The sequence below is a fragment of the Thalassophryne amazonica genome, chromosome 12 (genome assembly GCF_902500255.1).
Source record: "Thalassophryne amazonica chromosome 12, fThaAma1.1, whole genome shotgun sequence".
NCBI lineage: Eukaryota > Metazoa > Chordata > Actinopteri > Batrachoidiformes > Batrachoididae > Thalassophryne > Thalassophryne amazonica.
Genome location: NC_047114.1, coordinates 3,842,233 through 3,858,875, shown reverse-complemented (window position 1 = coordinate 3,858,875; position 16,643 = coordinate 3,842,233). Strand labels below are relative to the sequence as shown.

General features: G+C 41.9%; 1 protein-coding gene across 3 annotated transcripts in view; it reads left to right on the top strand.

Moving 5' to 3' along the window:
• nectin4b (nectin cell adhesion molecule 4b) overlaps positions 1-16,643 on the top strand; it is an 80,966-nt gene that overhangs the window by 13,460 nt on the left and 50,863 nt on the right. For all 3 annotated transcript variants that reach the window (XM_034183419.1, XM_034183418.1, XM_034183417.1), the window contains exon 3: positions 144-311. In XM_034183419.1, the coding sequence (XP_034039310.1) occupies positions 144-311 (168 nt within the window). The remainder of the gene's footprint in view (positions 1-143; positions 312-16,643) is intronic.

Below are 16,643 nucleotides of genomic sequence, written 5' to 3'. Positions count from 1 at the left end.
AATTTGGCTAAAGGGCCTGGGAGGACTTGGGGAACAAACTGAGTGCGGTCATACAGATTGTTCAGGTGACGTAACCCTCTAACTGTTACTTTGTCTTTTGGATGTACGTCTTGACTGAGCTGAGTCTTTGTCTGCTCCTCCAGAATTTGGCCGTTACTCTGGCCGGGTGAGGTTCGAGAGCAGCAGCCCCACGGAGGACTCGGCTCTGCTCATCCTGAACACCGAGGAGTCGGACGAAGGCAGCTTCACCTGCCACATCTCCACCTTCCCGAACGGAAACTTTGAGAGACGCTTGACGCTCACTGTCTGGAGTAAGAGCCGTTCCTGGTCTCCCACACCTCCCTAATCCTGTAATGGTGCTTAAACCATAATCATCCTCACAGAAGCAGTGGCACTGGCAGCCAGACATGATCCTTGATCCAGAACGTTTGCCAACGTGGCTAATCTGGCTGATGCTAACACGCTTCAGGGGGTAGAAAGCTTTCCATTTTACTGCTAAACGGAAGCTGAAAAATACAAACTGACACGATTAAAAGTAAGACTGGATACCATCCTTCTGGTCTGAGAGCAGTGTTGGGCTGATGTTGACCTACCAAATTGTAAAGCAAGCTTTCCAGGGTGTACTTGTCTTTTGAAGTTCTGGCTCTGCTTCCGGCGCGATGCCACAACTCTATAGTTTCTGTTCCTGTTTGAACAAACCTTTTGGAAACCAGTTTGTTAGTAATGACTAAAACATTCTCCCTCACAATGTTACTGATAATCTTTTGGCGTTTGCTCACTCCACCCTTTAAAGAACAAGCCAACAAAGTCATTCATATTAAAACACTGGAAGCAATCAAGACTCTAAGAGCACCTTTTGAAAATTGTTATATGATAGAAATCAAGTTTTAAAAAGATGATACAAACGCACGTTGCATCTGGAAAGTATTCACAGCACTTCACTTTGTCCATATTTTGTTATGTTACAGCCTTATTCCAAAATGGAGTAAGTTCATTTTTTTTTTTTTTTTTTTTTTTACAAAAAATTCTACACACAATACCCCATAATAACAATGTGAAAAAGTTACATTTTTAATATTTTTTACAAATATATTAAAAACAAAAAACAAAAAAACTAAGAAATCACATGTACCTAAGTATTTACAGTCTTTGCCATGAAGCTGTAAATTGAGCTCAGGTGCCTCCTGTTTCCACTGATTATCCGTGAGATGTTTCTACAGCTTAATTGGAGTCCACCTGGGGTAAATCCAGTTGATTGTACATGATTTGGAAAGACACACACACCTGTCTACATACACATACAAATCAGTCAGGTTCCCTGCAGTAAAAGAGCAACAAATTAACTCAAAACTCTTTTTTTTCCCAGCTGTAAAACTGTATTACCGAGATCACACTTCTTGTAATTTCTGATTACACTGAGCATATTTCTGATGATGTTATTAAAGCTACAGTGTGTAGGATTTGTGCCATCTAATGGGAGGTTGCAGATTTTATTTCTCCTCACGTTTTCACCTCTGGCAACAGGATTGACGTGCCTTTGCCTTTTCAACATAAGCAAAAATAAGGCTTCTCAAGCTTGTTAGCATGTGCTAGTGTGCTAGCAACCAGTGATTAGTGTATAGCTGCGCAACTACTGATTGTTCTTTTATTATTATTTTTTTAAATTTATCACTGTTCTTGCCATGCAGCAGAATGTAAACGGTTGCAGATATGCAGTGGTGGGCACAGTTCAGCTAATCTGATATCAGATAATTATCAAAGCTAATGTTTTTGCTATCGGATTAGCTTTTCAGATACGTTTTAAAACCATCATTGGACCAATTATCTTCCGATAAATTTAGTTCCGATAACTTTCAGTCCGCTAACATTTTCTTTGCTGGTAAAGTTTAATGGTCAAAAACGTTTGTAAAACCTAAAATCAAACATTTTAGTCCGTTTGTTGTGTGTTTCTAGCCACCGAGCAGACTGGTTGGCTGTCACCTGCTGATGGCGTCATCATTAAGCGCAATACATGATTGGCCGGTCGATGCAGGGAGCATTGTGGGTAGTGTAGTTCAGATTGTCTTTGGATGTTACAGTGACTTGTCCACTTGACACAAAAACAAAACAGACTATTTTTAACATTATTTTATTTTATTTCTTTGTGGCTGTAATTTAATCACCAAGACTCGGTGGGGGAGGAGCTGTGTGTACAGAGGGAGGGACTTTTCTTCACGTTTAGACACTGTTTTGGATTTTTAAAGTGCTTAAAGTGAAACTGTTTTATCAGAAGCCGACAGTATAATCTGATGTGGCCGCGTCCAAATCAATACTAATAGTTATTGGTTATCTGTAATAGATCTGTAATAAAGATAATTTTTTTTATCAGTTTATTGGTTTCAATCAATCATCTTATTAATGGTTATCGAAGGTAACTTTTTGGTTAGTTGTGCCCACCACTGCAGATATGTACCTTATAGGCTACTGTATCAACATGGCCATGCACCATGGAGGCCTCCATGAGGGGAGCTGCTCCTATGTAGACATGAACAACTCATTCTAAGCTCATGAAAAGACATTAATTCAGTGTTTCAGGTAATCATACACTAATGAACAGATGGTTATGAATGTATTTATTTCTGCTAACAAATGCCCCTAAATTCTATAAACTGTGACTGTAGAATACAGGGACAAGAATTATGTTCTAAGACGGATCCGAGGATATGAATGTATGCTATGTAGTAATACCCATGGGCATGAAGACGGTAAGGGTACAATGACCTTGACCTTCACCCAAATGACTGACCTCTGACTGACCTTGTGATGCCAATTTTGGAATCACTAAAATGCGTGTCACTGTTGGTGCAGACTGGGTGACCTTTTCCAAAATGAATTCTTTAAGTTTGGTAGAAATCAGAAGATGAACCTGGGAGGCAGATATGACCCTGACCCCAATGATTGACCTTTGGCAAATTTTACCTTGCTTGGCAGTTCTGGAACATAACCGCATGTACGAGTATATGTTATGTTTAGTCGAATTGAAAAACTTTGACGTGTCTTTTTTTTTATTATTATTTAGACTTTAAAAATAACACATTTACATCTGTTTTATTTCCAACATTTGTAATGACACAATCTAACAATGTCTTGTCTGAACTTGTCCAGAAAAAGTCAGAAAAGTAAAATATTAAGTGTATTGGCAGCAAATTTTTTCTAACATTCAGTCCAGTTTCTACTTTATTCCAGTTGGAAAAATGAGACCAAAAATCAAATGGTGAAAAAAAACAACAGACGAACTTATCACACTAAAATGTGCCATAAATCAACCATCTGTGGCAAAAATAAACAGATATTCAGAGTAACAACAGTAACTCAACCATGAAAAAGCTGAATGAACAATGTTTCAAAAAATACTGGTTAACTTTCCATGTCTGACCATGTAACACCGTGCATCTTTTGACCTTTATAAAAATGTCTATACTCTATATTTAATTTTATAGTTGATCCCTAATTCCACACATTTAATAAGATTTGCTACAGTGGGCACAATGTTTAGCTTATCTGGGGCTCGCTAGCTACTTCCTGCATTATTTATTTTCCGTTAAACGGTCCATCACACGTTGCAGCTGATGGTTAACACCAACGTTTATACGGAATGTAGCACATTATACACAGTGGTGGGCACAGCTAACCTAAACGTTAGCTTCAATATCTGTTAATCTGTGAACTAAAAAGTTCATTTTTAACAATAAGTCAAATAGAAGTTTCAGTTTTCAAATTGCCTTTTTTAACAAATGAAAAAAATAACATTTACATATACTCAAAAAAAATATAAACGCAACACTTTTGGTTTTGCTCCCATTTTGTATGAGATGAACTCAAAGATCTAAAACTTTTTCCACATACACAATATCACCATTTCCCTCAAATATTGTTCACAAACCAGTCTAAATCTGTGATAGTGAGCACTTCTCCTTTGCTGAGATAATCCATCCCACCTCACAGGTGTGCCATACCAAGATGCTGATTAGACACCATGATTAGTGCACAGGTGTGCCTTAGACTGCCCACAATAAAAGGCCACTCTGAAAGGTGCAGTTTTGTTTTATTGGGGGGGGATACCAGTCAGTATCTGGTGTGACCACCATTTGCCTCATGCAGTGCAACACATCTCCTTCGCATCATCCGTGAAGAGAACACCTCTCCAACATGCCAAACGCCAGCGAATGTGAGCATTTGCCCACTCAAGTCGGTTACAATGACGAACTGGAGTCAGGTCAAGACCCCGATGAGGACGACGAGCATGCAGATGAGCTTCCCTGAGACGGTTTCTGACAGTTTGTGCAGAAATTCTTTGGTTATGCAAACCGATTGTTTCAGCAGCTGTCCGAGTGGCTGGTCTCAGACGATCTTGGAGGTGAACATGCTGGATGTGGAGGTCCTGGGCTGGTGTGGTTACACGTGGTCTGCGGTTGTGAGGCTGGTTGGATGTACTGCCAAATTCTCTGAAACACCTTTGGAGACGGCTTATGGTAGAGAAATGAACATGCCATACACGAGCAACAGCTCTGGTTGACATTCCTGCTGTCAGCATGCCAATTGCACGCTCCCTCAAATCTTGCGACATCTGTGGCATTGTGCTGTGTGATAAAACTGCACCTTTCAGAGTGGCCTTTTATTGTGGACAGTCTAAGGCACACCTGTGCACTAATCATGGTGTCTAATCAGCATCTTGATATGGCACACCTGTGAGGTGGGATGGATTATCTCAGCAAAGGAGAAGTGCTCACTATCACAGATTTAGACTGGTTTGTGAACAATATTTGAGGGAAATGATGATATTGTGTATGTGGAAAAAGTTTTAGATCTTTGAGTTCATCTCATACAAAATGGGAGCAAAACCAAAAGTGTTGCGTTTATATTTTTGTTGAGTGTATATATATATAACCGACCAACCAGTGACAGGAAACTCATTTTCCCGTAATGCCTTTTGGAATGTGTGTCTGTAAATGCTAAAACCTTCAAAATTAGTGTAATACTTTAAACTAAAACATATAGCTGATATTTTCACTTTGTAAGATAAGACTTTATTGATCTCACTATGGAGAAATTCACGTTACGTCAGCTCTTCATAAACACAAGATGAGTGCGAGTAGAAGAAAATGTGCATCACATAGTGTGTGCACAGATAAAGCAATAATAATAATACTTGTAACAATAAAATAAAATAATAAAATGAAGTAGACATATATATATATATATATATATATATATATATATATATATGCACACTAGCAGTGCTGTCACATGCTAAGTTAGCATTAGGATGCGTAGGCAGAATAACTGCTTAACTAAGTTACTGAATGGCGCCAACTGTTAGCATTACGTGTGATTAGCCTTACCTGCAGGTAGCATATACTAACACGAAACACAAAAACATAAAAATGTTGGCTAGTCATCAAGTGCTCAGTCTTCAGTCTGTCAAGACTCTTGACAAAAGGTTTGATGATCTGTTTAAAAATTCCACATTAATTCCTGTGACGTTTTTTCCAACATTTTGTTTTTTTTTTAAATGAAAACTGTTTAGGACATTATTGATTATTAAACATTATTAAAGATATAAGATCAACTTTATTTATCCTAAAGGAAATTATTTTTCCAGAGTACAGAAACAGTAAACGGTAAACACTGGTTAGTTAAATACACAGTTGCAGAAAGTGTTAGTATTAAATTGAAATCAATCAGTCTTTTTTTTTGTACGAGGTCTATTAGAAAAGTATCTGACCTTATTATTTTTTTCAAAAACCATATGGCTTTGAATCACGTGTGATTACATCAGACATGCTTGAACCCTCGTGGGCATGCAAGAGTTTTTTCACGCCTGTCGGTTACGTCATTCGCCTGTGGGCAGTCTTTGAGTGAGGAGTGGCCCACCTTCTCGTTTTTTCATTGTTTAGGAATGGCTCAGAGACTGCTGCTTTGTTTGATAAAAATTTTTTCAAAACTGTAAGGCACAACTGAGTGGACACCATTCGATAAATTCAGCTGGTTTTCGGTAAAAATTTTCACGGCTGATGAGAGATTTTGGTCTGGTAGTGTCGCCGTAAGGACGGCCCACGGCGCCTGACGGCGATCTGCGCTTCGAGGCGGCAGCGTCTCACCGTTTCAAGTTGAAAACGTCCACATTTCAGGCTCTGTTGATCCAGTAAGTCGTCAGAGAACAGAGAACTTTCAGAAGAAGTTGGCATGAGGAGTTTATTCGTACATTCCATTGTTAACGGACATTTTGTAATGAAAGAACGTGCGGGCAGAGTCGCATGTCGGGCCGGACCCGACCGCGGGGGGTCGCGACAGGAAAAACACCTCCGTTGGAAACCTTAACGGACAAGTTGGAACATGCCCAAGCTGTTAAACAATTTCTCAGTTACTCACTTGTTGAAAGCCATCAAAAGCCGCCTGAATTTTACAAATGGTTTTCAACACGGAGGTGTTTTTCCTGTCGCGGCGCACACAGATTTGCCGAGTCATCACGGAAACAACTCGGCGAATTTGCGCGCACATCTTTCATTACAAAATGTCCTTAAACAGTGGAATGTCCACATAAAGTCCTCATGCCGGCCTCTTCTGAATCTTCTCTGTTCTCTCACGACGTCCTGGGTGAATTAAGCCTTAAATTACAATGTTTTCAGGTCGAAACAGGCCGACGACGGTGCCTGGAAGCGCTGCACGACGTCCCGCTCCATGGGAAGTCCTTACAGTGACAGAAACACCCCATAATCTCTCATCAGCCGTTAAACTTTTCACCGAAAACCAGCTTAATTTCTCGAATAGTGTCCCCTCGGATATTCCTCACAGGTCCAGAAAAAATTTTGATAAAGCAACGCGCGCCGTCTCAAGCAGCGTGTGAAACAAAGGAATTCAGCCGAGAGGGCGGGACCACATCTCACTCAAGGCCTGCCCACAGGGAAATGATGTCACAGACACGCGTGAAAAAACTCACGCATGCGCACGAGGGTTCAAGCAGGATTGGTGTAATCGCACGTCCTTCAAATCCATATAGTTAAAAAAAAAATAAAAGGGTCGGTTTATTATCTAATAGACCTCGTACATACAACTGGTGCTCAGAGCGTGTGCCAACCAGCTCGCCCCCACCTTCACCAGGATCTTCAATCTCTCCCTGGACCAAGCAGTCATCCCGTCCTGCCTGAAAACCTCCACCATAATCCCAGTGCAGAAGAAGTCTCCCATCACCACCCTGAATGATTACTGGCCGGTGGCCCTCACTCCGGTAATCATGAAGTGCTTTGAGAGACTGGTTCTTCAGCACATCAAGGACCACCTCCCCCCAGACCTTGACCCTCACCAGTGTGCATACAGGGCAAACAGATCCACAGAGGATGCCATCGCCGTAGCTCTCCACTCTGCTCTAAACCACCTGGAGCAGCCGCAGAACTACGTCCGAATGCTCTTTGTGGATTATAGTTCTGCCTTCAACACAATAATCCCGGACAGACTCACCACAAAACTGGACACTCTCAGCTTCCACCCTCTCACATGTGCCTGAATTAAAGACTTTCTTTCCAACCGTCCCCAGACTGTGAGACTCGGCCCCCACCTCTCCTCCACCTGCACGCTGAGCATCGGCTCTCCACAGGGCTGCGTGCTGAGCCCCCTCCTCTACTGCCTCTACACCTACGACTGCAGACTGGCCCACAAGAACAACCTTATCATCAAGTTTGCAGACGATACCACAGTGGTCGATCTCATCTCCGGAGGTGATGAGGCTGCCTACAGAGAGGAGATCTGGCAGCCTGGTGCTCAGAGAACAACCTCGCTCTGAACACTAGGAAGACCAGAGAGATCATCATTGACTTCAGGAAACACTGCACCGACCCTGCCCCCCTTCTCATCAACGGCGAGCGTGTGGAAAGGGTCCACACCTTCAGGTATCTCAGCATTCTCATCTCAGACTGCATCTCCTGGTCCAACAACATCTCCTCTATCCTCAAGAAGGCTCAGCAGTGGTTACACTTCCTGAGAGTCCTCAGGAAGTACAACCTCAACACTGACCTGCTGCTGGCCTTCTCCCGCTCATCCATTGAGAACCTGCTGACATACTGCATCACAGTATGTTTGGCAGCTCCACCGCTGCTGACAGTGAGAGAATGCAGAGGGTTGTAAAGGCAGCACAGAAGATCATCGGCCGCCCTCTCCCCTCCCTGTTGGACATTTACACCTCCCGCTGCCTCAGCAGAGCCAAAGTGATCTCCAAAGACTGCTTTCACCCTGGCTCTGCCCTGTTTGACCTGATGCCCTCAGGGAGCTGCTACAGGCTCACAAGGACAAAAACAAACAGACTGAAAAACAGTTTCTTCCCTAAAGCCATAACTACATTGAACTCTAGCATGCACTGATCCTCCTCGTGTGATCCTAACCATGTGCAATAACCCAATCACCCACAGACAATATACATTTCTGTGCAATATATTTATATCCTAGCCGCACCTTGCACTAGTGTCAATTGTATATATATATATATTTTTTTTTTTTCCTTACATTGCCGAATTTTTCTTTATATCTTGTTTTTGATACATACTCTTGCACTATTTTTATTTTTATTCTATTTTATTGCACTGCAACTGGATGGCCCTGATCTCATTGTACCAATGTATAATGACAATAAAAGGCATTCTGATTCTGACAAATTTATGTGAAATGCCTGGAAGATATATTCCACATAACTCTGAATAATGAAATAACTCTGAATAACTTCCTTCATTATGTATTCATCCTGCAGAAGGGGGAGGAGTTATACAGTCTGATTGCCACAGGTAGGAAAGACCTCCTGTGGTGTTCTGTGGTGCACCTCAGTGGTCCCAGTCTATGGCTGAAGGTGCTCTGACAGGACATCAGTGTGGCATGCAGGAGGTGGGAGGTGTTGTCCAGGATGCTGAGCAGCTTCCTCGGCATCCTCCTCTCTGACACCTCCACCACAGACTCCAGCTCCACCTCCAGGACAGAGCCAGCTCTCCTGAAGAGCTTGTTTGTGTCAGCTGCCTTCAGGCTGCTGTTCCAACACAGTACAGCATTAAGAATGTGACGCTGGAGACCACCAAGTGATAAATCATTAAACTAATAAACTTTCTGGCACGGTGGATTAATGATTAGTGCTGGTGCCTCACAGCAAGAAGGGCACGGGATCGATTTCCACTGGTGGCGTTTGTGTGTTCTCCCTGTGTGTGTGTGTGGGTTTCCTCCAGGTGCTCCGGCTTCCTCCCACATCCAAAGACACGCAGGTTAGGCGGACTTGAAACTTTTAAATTGTCCGTAGGTGTGAATGTGTCTGTCTGTATGTGACCCTGTAACAGACTGGCGTCCTGTCCAGCTGGTACCCCGCCTCACACTCTGTGACGGCTGGGATCGGCTCCAGCCCCCCGCGACTCTTAACTGGAGTAAGCAGAGTAAACGGATGAATTAAATTTGTATTAAATAAATGAATTCAGAAAAAGCCTTGAAATAAGTACTTTGTTTTTGGAATGTCTTACAGAATGTCATTTCCAACAGATTTAGTAATTTATTTTTTGATGTCATTGTCGTCGACTCGCCGTGTGTCCCTGATTCCTCGTTGTTGTCACTTTGTGTTATGAGTTCATCTGAAGGTTTCTGCAGCAATTCCAGTCAACCTGAATCACTCTTCCTTTGCTGCCAGTCATCAGCGGTGACACAATCAACCTGTTCAAACACGCCGTAAATCCAGACGAACCATCCCAAATTACTTTGACATTCAATCAGAAAATCTGTAAATAACACATGAATTCTGTCCACAGAGTAAAATCAAACGCTGATGGCATAAACCCCATTTAAGGTTTAATAGAAGCACAAAACATTATTTTAGATTTGTCAAAATAGGATTTTTATTTTTTGTCAATATTGTGATTGTCTGGTTTTTACCCGTGGCCGTCAATATGGCCGTTAGGTATTGAGAAGACTTTGTGTGCGTCCGTCCGTCCAGCCGTCCATGTTCATCTTAAGTCCAGTCCTGTTACTGTCGGAGTCTTCAAATCCACAGGGAACATTCTTGGGACACAGACTTTGGACAAGTTCAAAGATGACTAACCTGGACCTACTTTAAGAGGTTAAAAAGTAACATTGTGTTTCGATCTGTTCAGTTTTTTGTTTTGAGTGGCAGAGGTGACAGCCAATCAGAGTAGAGCTGCGCCGTGATGTCTGGCTGTTCTTTCTAAAAATGCTTAATTTATGTGTTTATATACATGTTTCTCATATATTCTGTAAACACTAGAGAGAAATGAACACTTCTAAAACTGAAAACACAGTGTTTGGAATCTGATGGTGCCTCTTCAGTGACTTACAAGACATTTAGCGGACGTTAGCGTAGTGACATCACAGGCTGCTAGCGAGCTGCAAACTCTGTTTTGTTTATGTGTAAATATAACTCTGTTGTCATATATTATCCAAAACCTAGCAAGAAATGAACACTTCTAAAACTGAAAATGCTGTTTTTGTAACCATAACACCTCAAGACTGATTTACAAGCTGTTTCGCGGATGTCAGGATGCACGCTAACTTCTGCTAACTCAAAGCTGTCAGTGGGCCATACCGTCTATATTTTAAAGAATAGATGATGCATAAAAAACGTGGCATACCTCCGTCTCCACGCTAACGTTCAGATGTACCAAAAGTGAAATGACCGTGGAAATGTGCAGTGCGTCACGCAACAATCCTGGCTGACGTGTGCACGTTTCTACAGCTATTGTTCCTCTGGTGACACGTAGAGGTGATGCTGGGAACCGTTAATAGTGTGAAAACATGAAGTCATCAGAGTGAAGAGGAACATCAGAGACACACTGATGAACATATGGGTGGATATAAAAACATGCGCAAAGTGATGCGTAAAATGGCGCTAACAGTGGCTGCATTAGCGTTGTTTGAGGACCTTGTAAATGGTGCAATCTGACGTGAGTGTGTATTCAGGGAACAGGAGGATTCACTTGCAAATGATGATAATTGGCTCATAAGCTGATTTTGATTACCAAGGTCACTGTTACTGGAGTTGCGCGTAGAACTGTGGCCCACATTCCAACATTAAAGGACAATTATCAGTGAGAGCCGGTTTCCTGAATGTAATCACAGCTATTGACTGCACACATATTGATATAAAGGCACATCACATCATCAAATCATATTCCCAGCAAACTGTGACTTTGGCACCGGTGCGCGCGGCCCTCTTGAATGCTCGTTCAGTAATGAATAAAACTTTTGTTCTGAATGACTTCATTTTAAGCAACGAGCTGGATTTCCTCATGCTCACGGAGACCTGGATTAAACCCGGTGATAACAGCGCTTTTGTCGAGCTCCTCCCCCCTGGTTTCTCCTTCCTGAATACACTGTGAGCAGTGATGCCAGCGTTAGTCACGCGTTACTCTAATTTAACCACTTTTTTTGGTAATGAGTAATCTAATGCATTAATCTTTCCAAATCAGTAATCAGATTAAAGTTACTTCTCCAAGTTACTGTGTGTTACTATTATTTTTGTGGGTCGATAGCAGCATTAAACTTGGTCTGCTCCCTTAAAGTGGGCAGTTCAGTCGAACCCCGACCCCCTGCCCACTTTAAGGGAGCTGTGAGCTTTTCATCCACGGTTTTCTGCAGCAGCTATGACTCGTCCTCACCTCTTAAAGCGCGGTGACAACAGCACACCTGCACTGAGCTTTACAAAGACATTTTTATGCTTTTTTTTTTCCTCCTTTATTTAGAATTCTGAGCTGAGCCGCTCCGTATCTGCTCGTTAAAAACAGCTGATCCTCCGCAACACGTCAACAATTAACACTATTTTCCACTCAAATGCACCTAAACTCTCTTTCTGAGGACCACATGATGTGAAAACGCAATAAAACTTTCTTACCTGTAAATCTGGTCATGTTTTCTGCATAAATAAATGTTATCCATTCTTTGTGCTCAAACGCCAAAGTAGGGGCGAATCCAGATGGAATGGGGGTGTGGGGGAGGGATGTGCCCCCCCACAACACCCCTAGATTAAAGGTCCAGTTTTGAAGCCTTTTTTTTTTTACTACAACTACTAATACTACTTATAATAATAATAATTTCGACAAGTAAAACGTTTAGAGAGAATTTAAATGTTAGAAAAATGTTAGAAAGCATTTAATAGTTACATTTATAAACAATGTAGGTTAGAAATTACAAGTTTTACTGTTACAGTGCTGTCAACAGTTAAATATGAGGTCAAGAAAGAGGTCTTTATTTTACTTTTTATAAAACAAGTATTTATTTTCATTGAAGTCAAGAAAGGGTGACTATAAAGTGAGTTTTGGCAAAACAAGTATTGTCATGTTAAGGTGTCATGTTGTCGGCAGCTGGGGAAAGTAACTAGTAATCTAACTTAGTTACTTTTACAATGAGTAATCAGTAAAGTAACTAAGTTACTTTTTCAAGGAGTAATCAGTAATTGGATTACTTTTTCAAAGTAACTGTGGGAGGCGGGATTGCCACTGTATACAAACAGAGCATGAGCTGTCGCCCAGTTCCATCTAAGGGCTACAGTAGCTTTGAATTACAATTATTTCAGCTACAAACGACATCCAACATCTTGTGTTATATCATCCTCCAAAATACTTAAAAGACTTTATTGTTGAATTTTCTGACTTGCTGGCTGATATTATGCCAAGATATGACAAAGTTCTAATCTGTGGTGAGTTTAATATTCATACTTGCTGTTCTTCAAATCAATTAGCCCATGAATTTCAAAGTCTTCTGTCTTCTTTTGACCTGTTACAATCTGTGAATGCCCCAACACACAAGCACGGTCACGTACTGGACCTCATACTCTCTCATTCTCTCCCTGTATCCATTTTGGAAATCTGTGACACTTGCATTTCTGACCACCTACCCATAATTTTTGCCTTTACATCTCCATCTCCCATCGTTAAACCACTTGCCTCAGCTTGTAGTCGCCATACCTTCACTTCCACTACAGCTGATGAATTTTCTGCAGCCTTCATGGACTCTGATTTTGCTGCTCATGGAGGGTTAACTTTCTTGGGCCCAGAGGAATTTATTTCCTTTTTTAACTCCACCTGTTCAGGAATATTAGACTCTGTTGCACCGTTTAAACGGAGGTCCATTAAGCCAAAACCAGATCCTTGGTTGACTGACACCACACGTGCCTTGAGAAGGTGCTGCAGGCAGGCTGAACGTAGATGGAAGAAAGATAAGTTGCATGTGTCACTAGACATTCTAAGAGGCTGTCTCTCTGATTGTCAGAACGCTGTTAAAGAGGCCAATTGTAAATATCTTTCAAGTGTCATCTCTGCCAACTGTAATCGCCCCCAAGTGTCGTTTAATACAATTCAGTCAGTTACAAGTCCATCGGATAATGCATTTAAGAATGCAAGAAAATCAACCTGCAATGATTTCCTGCATTATTTTGTTAAGTTGGCCTTGGTTAGACAGAGCATAAGCAGCTCACCAAATGCTCCAGACCTCCATCACGCCCCTGTTGCTCCTGTTGTGTTTAGTACATTTGATCCAGTGTCACTTTCACAGCTTTCCGATGTAGTACAGAAACTGAAACCTACTAATTGTCCTTTGGACATTATTCCATCTAGGGTGCTTAAGCAGGTTTTTGACACAGTTGGACCATTTCTAAGGCTAGGGTCTGTGCCAACTGCTTTTAAGCAGGCCGTGGTCAGGCCACTTATCAAAAAACCCAACCTAGACCCCGTTGTGTTGTCAAGTTTCAGACTGATGTCCCATCTGCTCTTTCTTTCCAAAGTCCTTGAAAAGCTTGTTTTCACTCAGTTAAACTCATTCCTGGTTCAGAATCAATTTATGATAAATTTCAGATTCAGTCAATCAATTTCAATCAATTTTATTTATATAGCACCAAATCACAACAAACAGTTGCCCCAAGGTGCTTTATATTGTAAGGCAAGGCCATACAATAATTACGTAAAAAACCCCAACGGTCAAAACGACCCCCTGTGAGCAAGCACTTGGCGACAGTGGGAAGGAAAAACTCTCTTTTAACAGGAAGAAACCTCCAGCAGAACCAGGCTCAGGGAGGGGCAGTCTTCTGCTGGGACTGGTTGGGGCTGAGCGCGCCATAGCACAGAGTCTGCACTTTTAAAAGTCTCTGACACCTGACAAGACACCTGCGCTACTGGTTATGCTGGATCTCACTGCAGCATTTGATAGAGTGGACCATTCCATCCTGTACTGCAGTGGTTCAGGTCATATCTTTCAAATAGTTCCTTTACTGTTATAATTAATGACCTCTCCTCTTCACCAGCTCCTCTGACCTCCGGTGTGCCACAGGGTTCAATTCTTGGCTCTGCCCTTTTCTCGTTTTCCATTATGCCATTAGGTTCTGTTATTGCCCATCACGATGTGTCCTTTCATATGTACGCGGATGACTTACAAATCTATCTGCCTGTAACCTCTTCTTCGGACACACAGTCCATTAATTCCTGTCTCATTGACATAAAGCGTTGACTATCACAAAACTTTGTCTGAACGAGTCAAAAACTGAATTCATCCTCTTTGGATCGTCCAGCCATGCAAATTCATTTAAAAACATCACTTATTTTGGCTCTCAGATCAACCACACTGTCAGGAATCTGGGTGTGATTTTTGACTCATTTAAAATTAAATAAACAAATTGACTCTGTGGTTAGAGCAAGTTTTTTCCAACTCAGACAATTAGCCAAGGTCAAACCTTTACTAAACCGTAGAGATTTTGAGAAAACCATCCATGCTTTCATTAGCTCACGTCTGGACTATTGTAACGCTCTATACACTGGACTTAATCAAGCCCCTCTTTACCATCTGCAGCCGGTGCAGAATGCGGCTGCTTGCCTTCTCACCAGCACTCGCAAACATGACCACATCACACCAGTTCTTTACTCCCTCCACTGGCTCCCGGTTCAGTTTCGAATACAATTTAAACTCTTGATGTTCATCTTTAGTGCAATCCATGGCCTCGCAGCGCCTTACCTCAGTGACATTTTGACCCGTCACCAGCCCAGCAGAGCCTTACACTCCTCAGACCAACACCTGCTGGTGGTTCCAAGGTTGAGGTATAGACAGTGGGGCAATCGTGCCTTTGCTATGGCAGGTCCTAAACTCTGGAACTCTCTTCCTCTGGAGTTATGCTCCATCTCATCCCTGCCCCTGTTCAAAGCCAGGCTGAAAACCTATTTGTTTCAATTGGCCTTTGACACATAGAGCTGTGACTCCCTGTGAATTGACAACTAATATATTTTATATGTACATGTTCTATTTTTATGGTTGTTTTTAACTGTGTACAGCACTTTTATCAACTATGGTTGTTGTAAAGCGCTTTAGAAATAAAACTTGATTGATTGATATGTGATGCGTAAATTCACTGGGCTGGGTTGGGAACAGGCTGGAGACTCGATGGGTGGCTATATCTGTAAATATTTTATTTGTGTAATTGTTCAGAACGAAAACCAATGTGGCCGCAGTTGGGCACATGCACATTAAAATATGTTGTTTATTGTTATTATTATTTATTTTGTTTCTTGATGGTGAAACTGCAGCTTCTTAACAGGTCCCCGATTGTCTCCCTGTGTTCAGTATTTGTCAATAAATGTGTGTAATGTTGTGAATGTCACACACTGTCAGCCGCGGCACCCTATCACTGTTTTAACGTCAGTGTGTATGCGCACTGCTGTGAGCTCACAGCATTGCGACCCCACACACTCACAGACACATGCGCTCCCACTAACTCTTATCATTTCAAGTGACAGGGTCACATGTGACAGGGTCCCAAATAAACTATCCCTGCATGTGTCCACGTCATTCCCAGCACACAGTTGTTATAATTTCTTTTCTGTGTTCATGCTGATTGATGTGACTGTGTGGAGAATCCCAGCTCCAGGGCCTATTTACATGGATCTGCATATTTAAATAGGAGCATGGAAAGGGAGGAGATTGGTGCTTGTGCATGTGCGCTCAATTCCACGTTCAGTGGGATGTACAACCTGAACGTGCTTGTATCCATACATACGCACACTTTGATACATCTGAATATTTTTGTGCTTGAGCCAATTTCTGGCTTTTGGTGTACACCATGTTTCAGTCGGAAATCCACGCAAGTACAAGAGGTCCCTGGTCTGTTGATATTGATACATTCTGGGGTTGATCCGGCTGGAAATACAAGGCCTACAAATTAATTTTTTTTTTATTTATTTATTTATTTTTTTTAGAATTTTTGCCTCTGTCCTTTTGCATAAATGCTCTACAGAATGTTTTTAGCTCTAATGGAATTTTTTTCATTTTTGCATTTCTTGCAGAGTGAACTATCTGTGATGTCACTTTCTGTTTCAGCAGGTATGAGGTCTGTCCATAAAGTATCGTACCTTTTTATTTTTTTTTTTAACTATATGGATTTGATTCATGTGTTTTCACGTCAGACAAGCTTGAACCCTCGTGCGCATGCGTGAGTTTTTCCACGCCTGTCGGTGACGTCATTCGCCTGTGAGCACGCCTTGTGGAAGCAGTGGTCCCGCCCCGTCGTCGGATTTTCATTGTCTGGAAATGGAGGAATGATTTGGGTTTTTTTTCCATCAGAATTTTTTCAGAAGCTGTTAGAGACTGGCACCTGG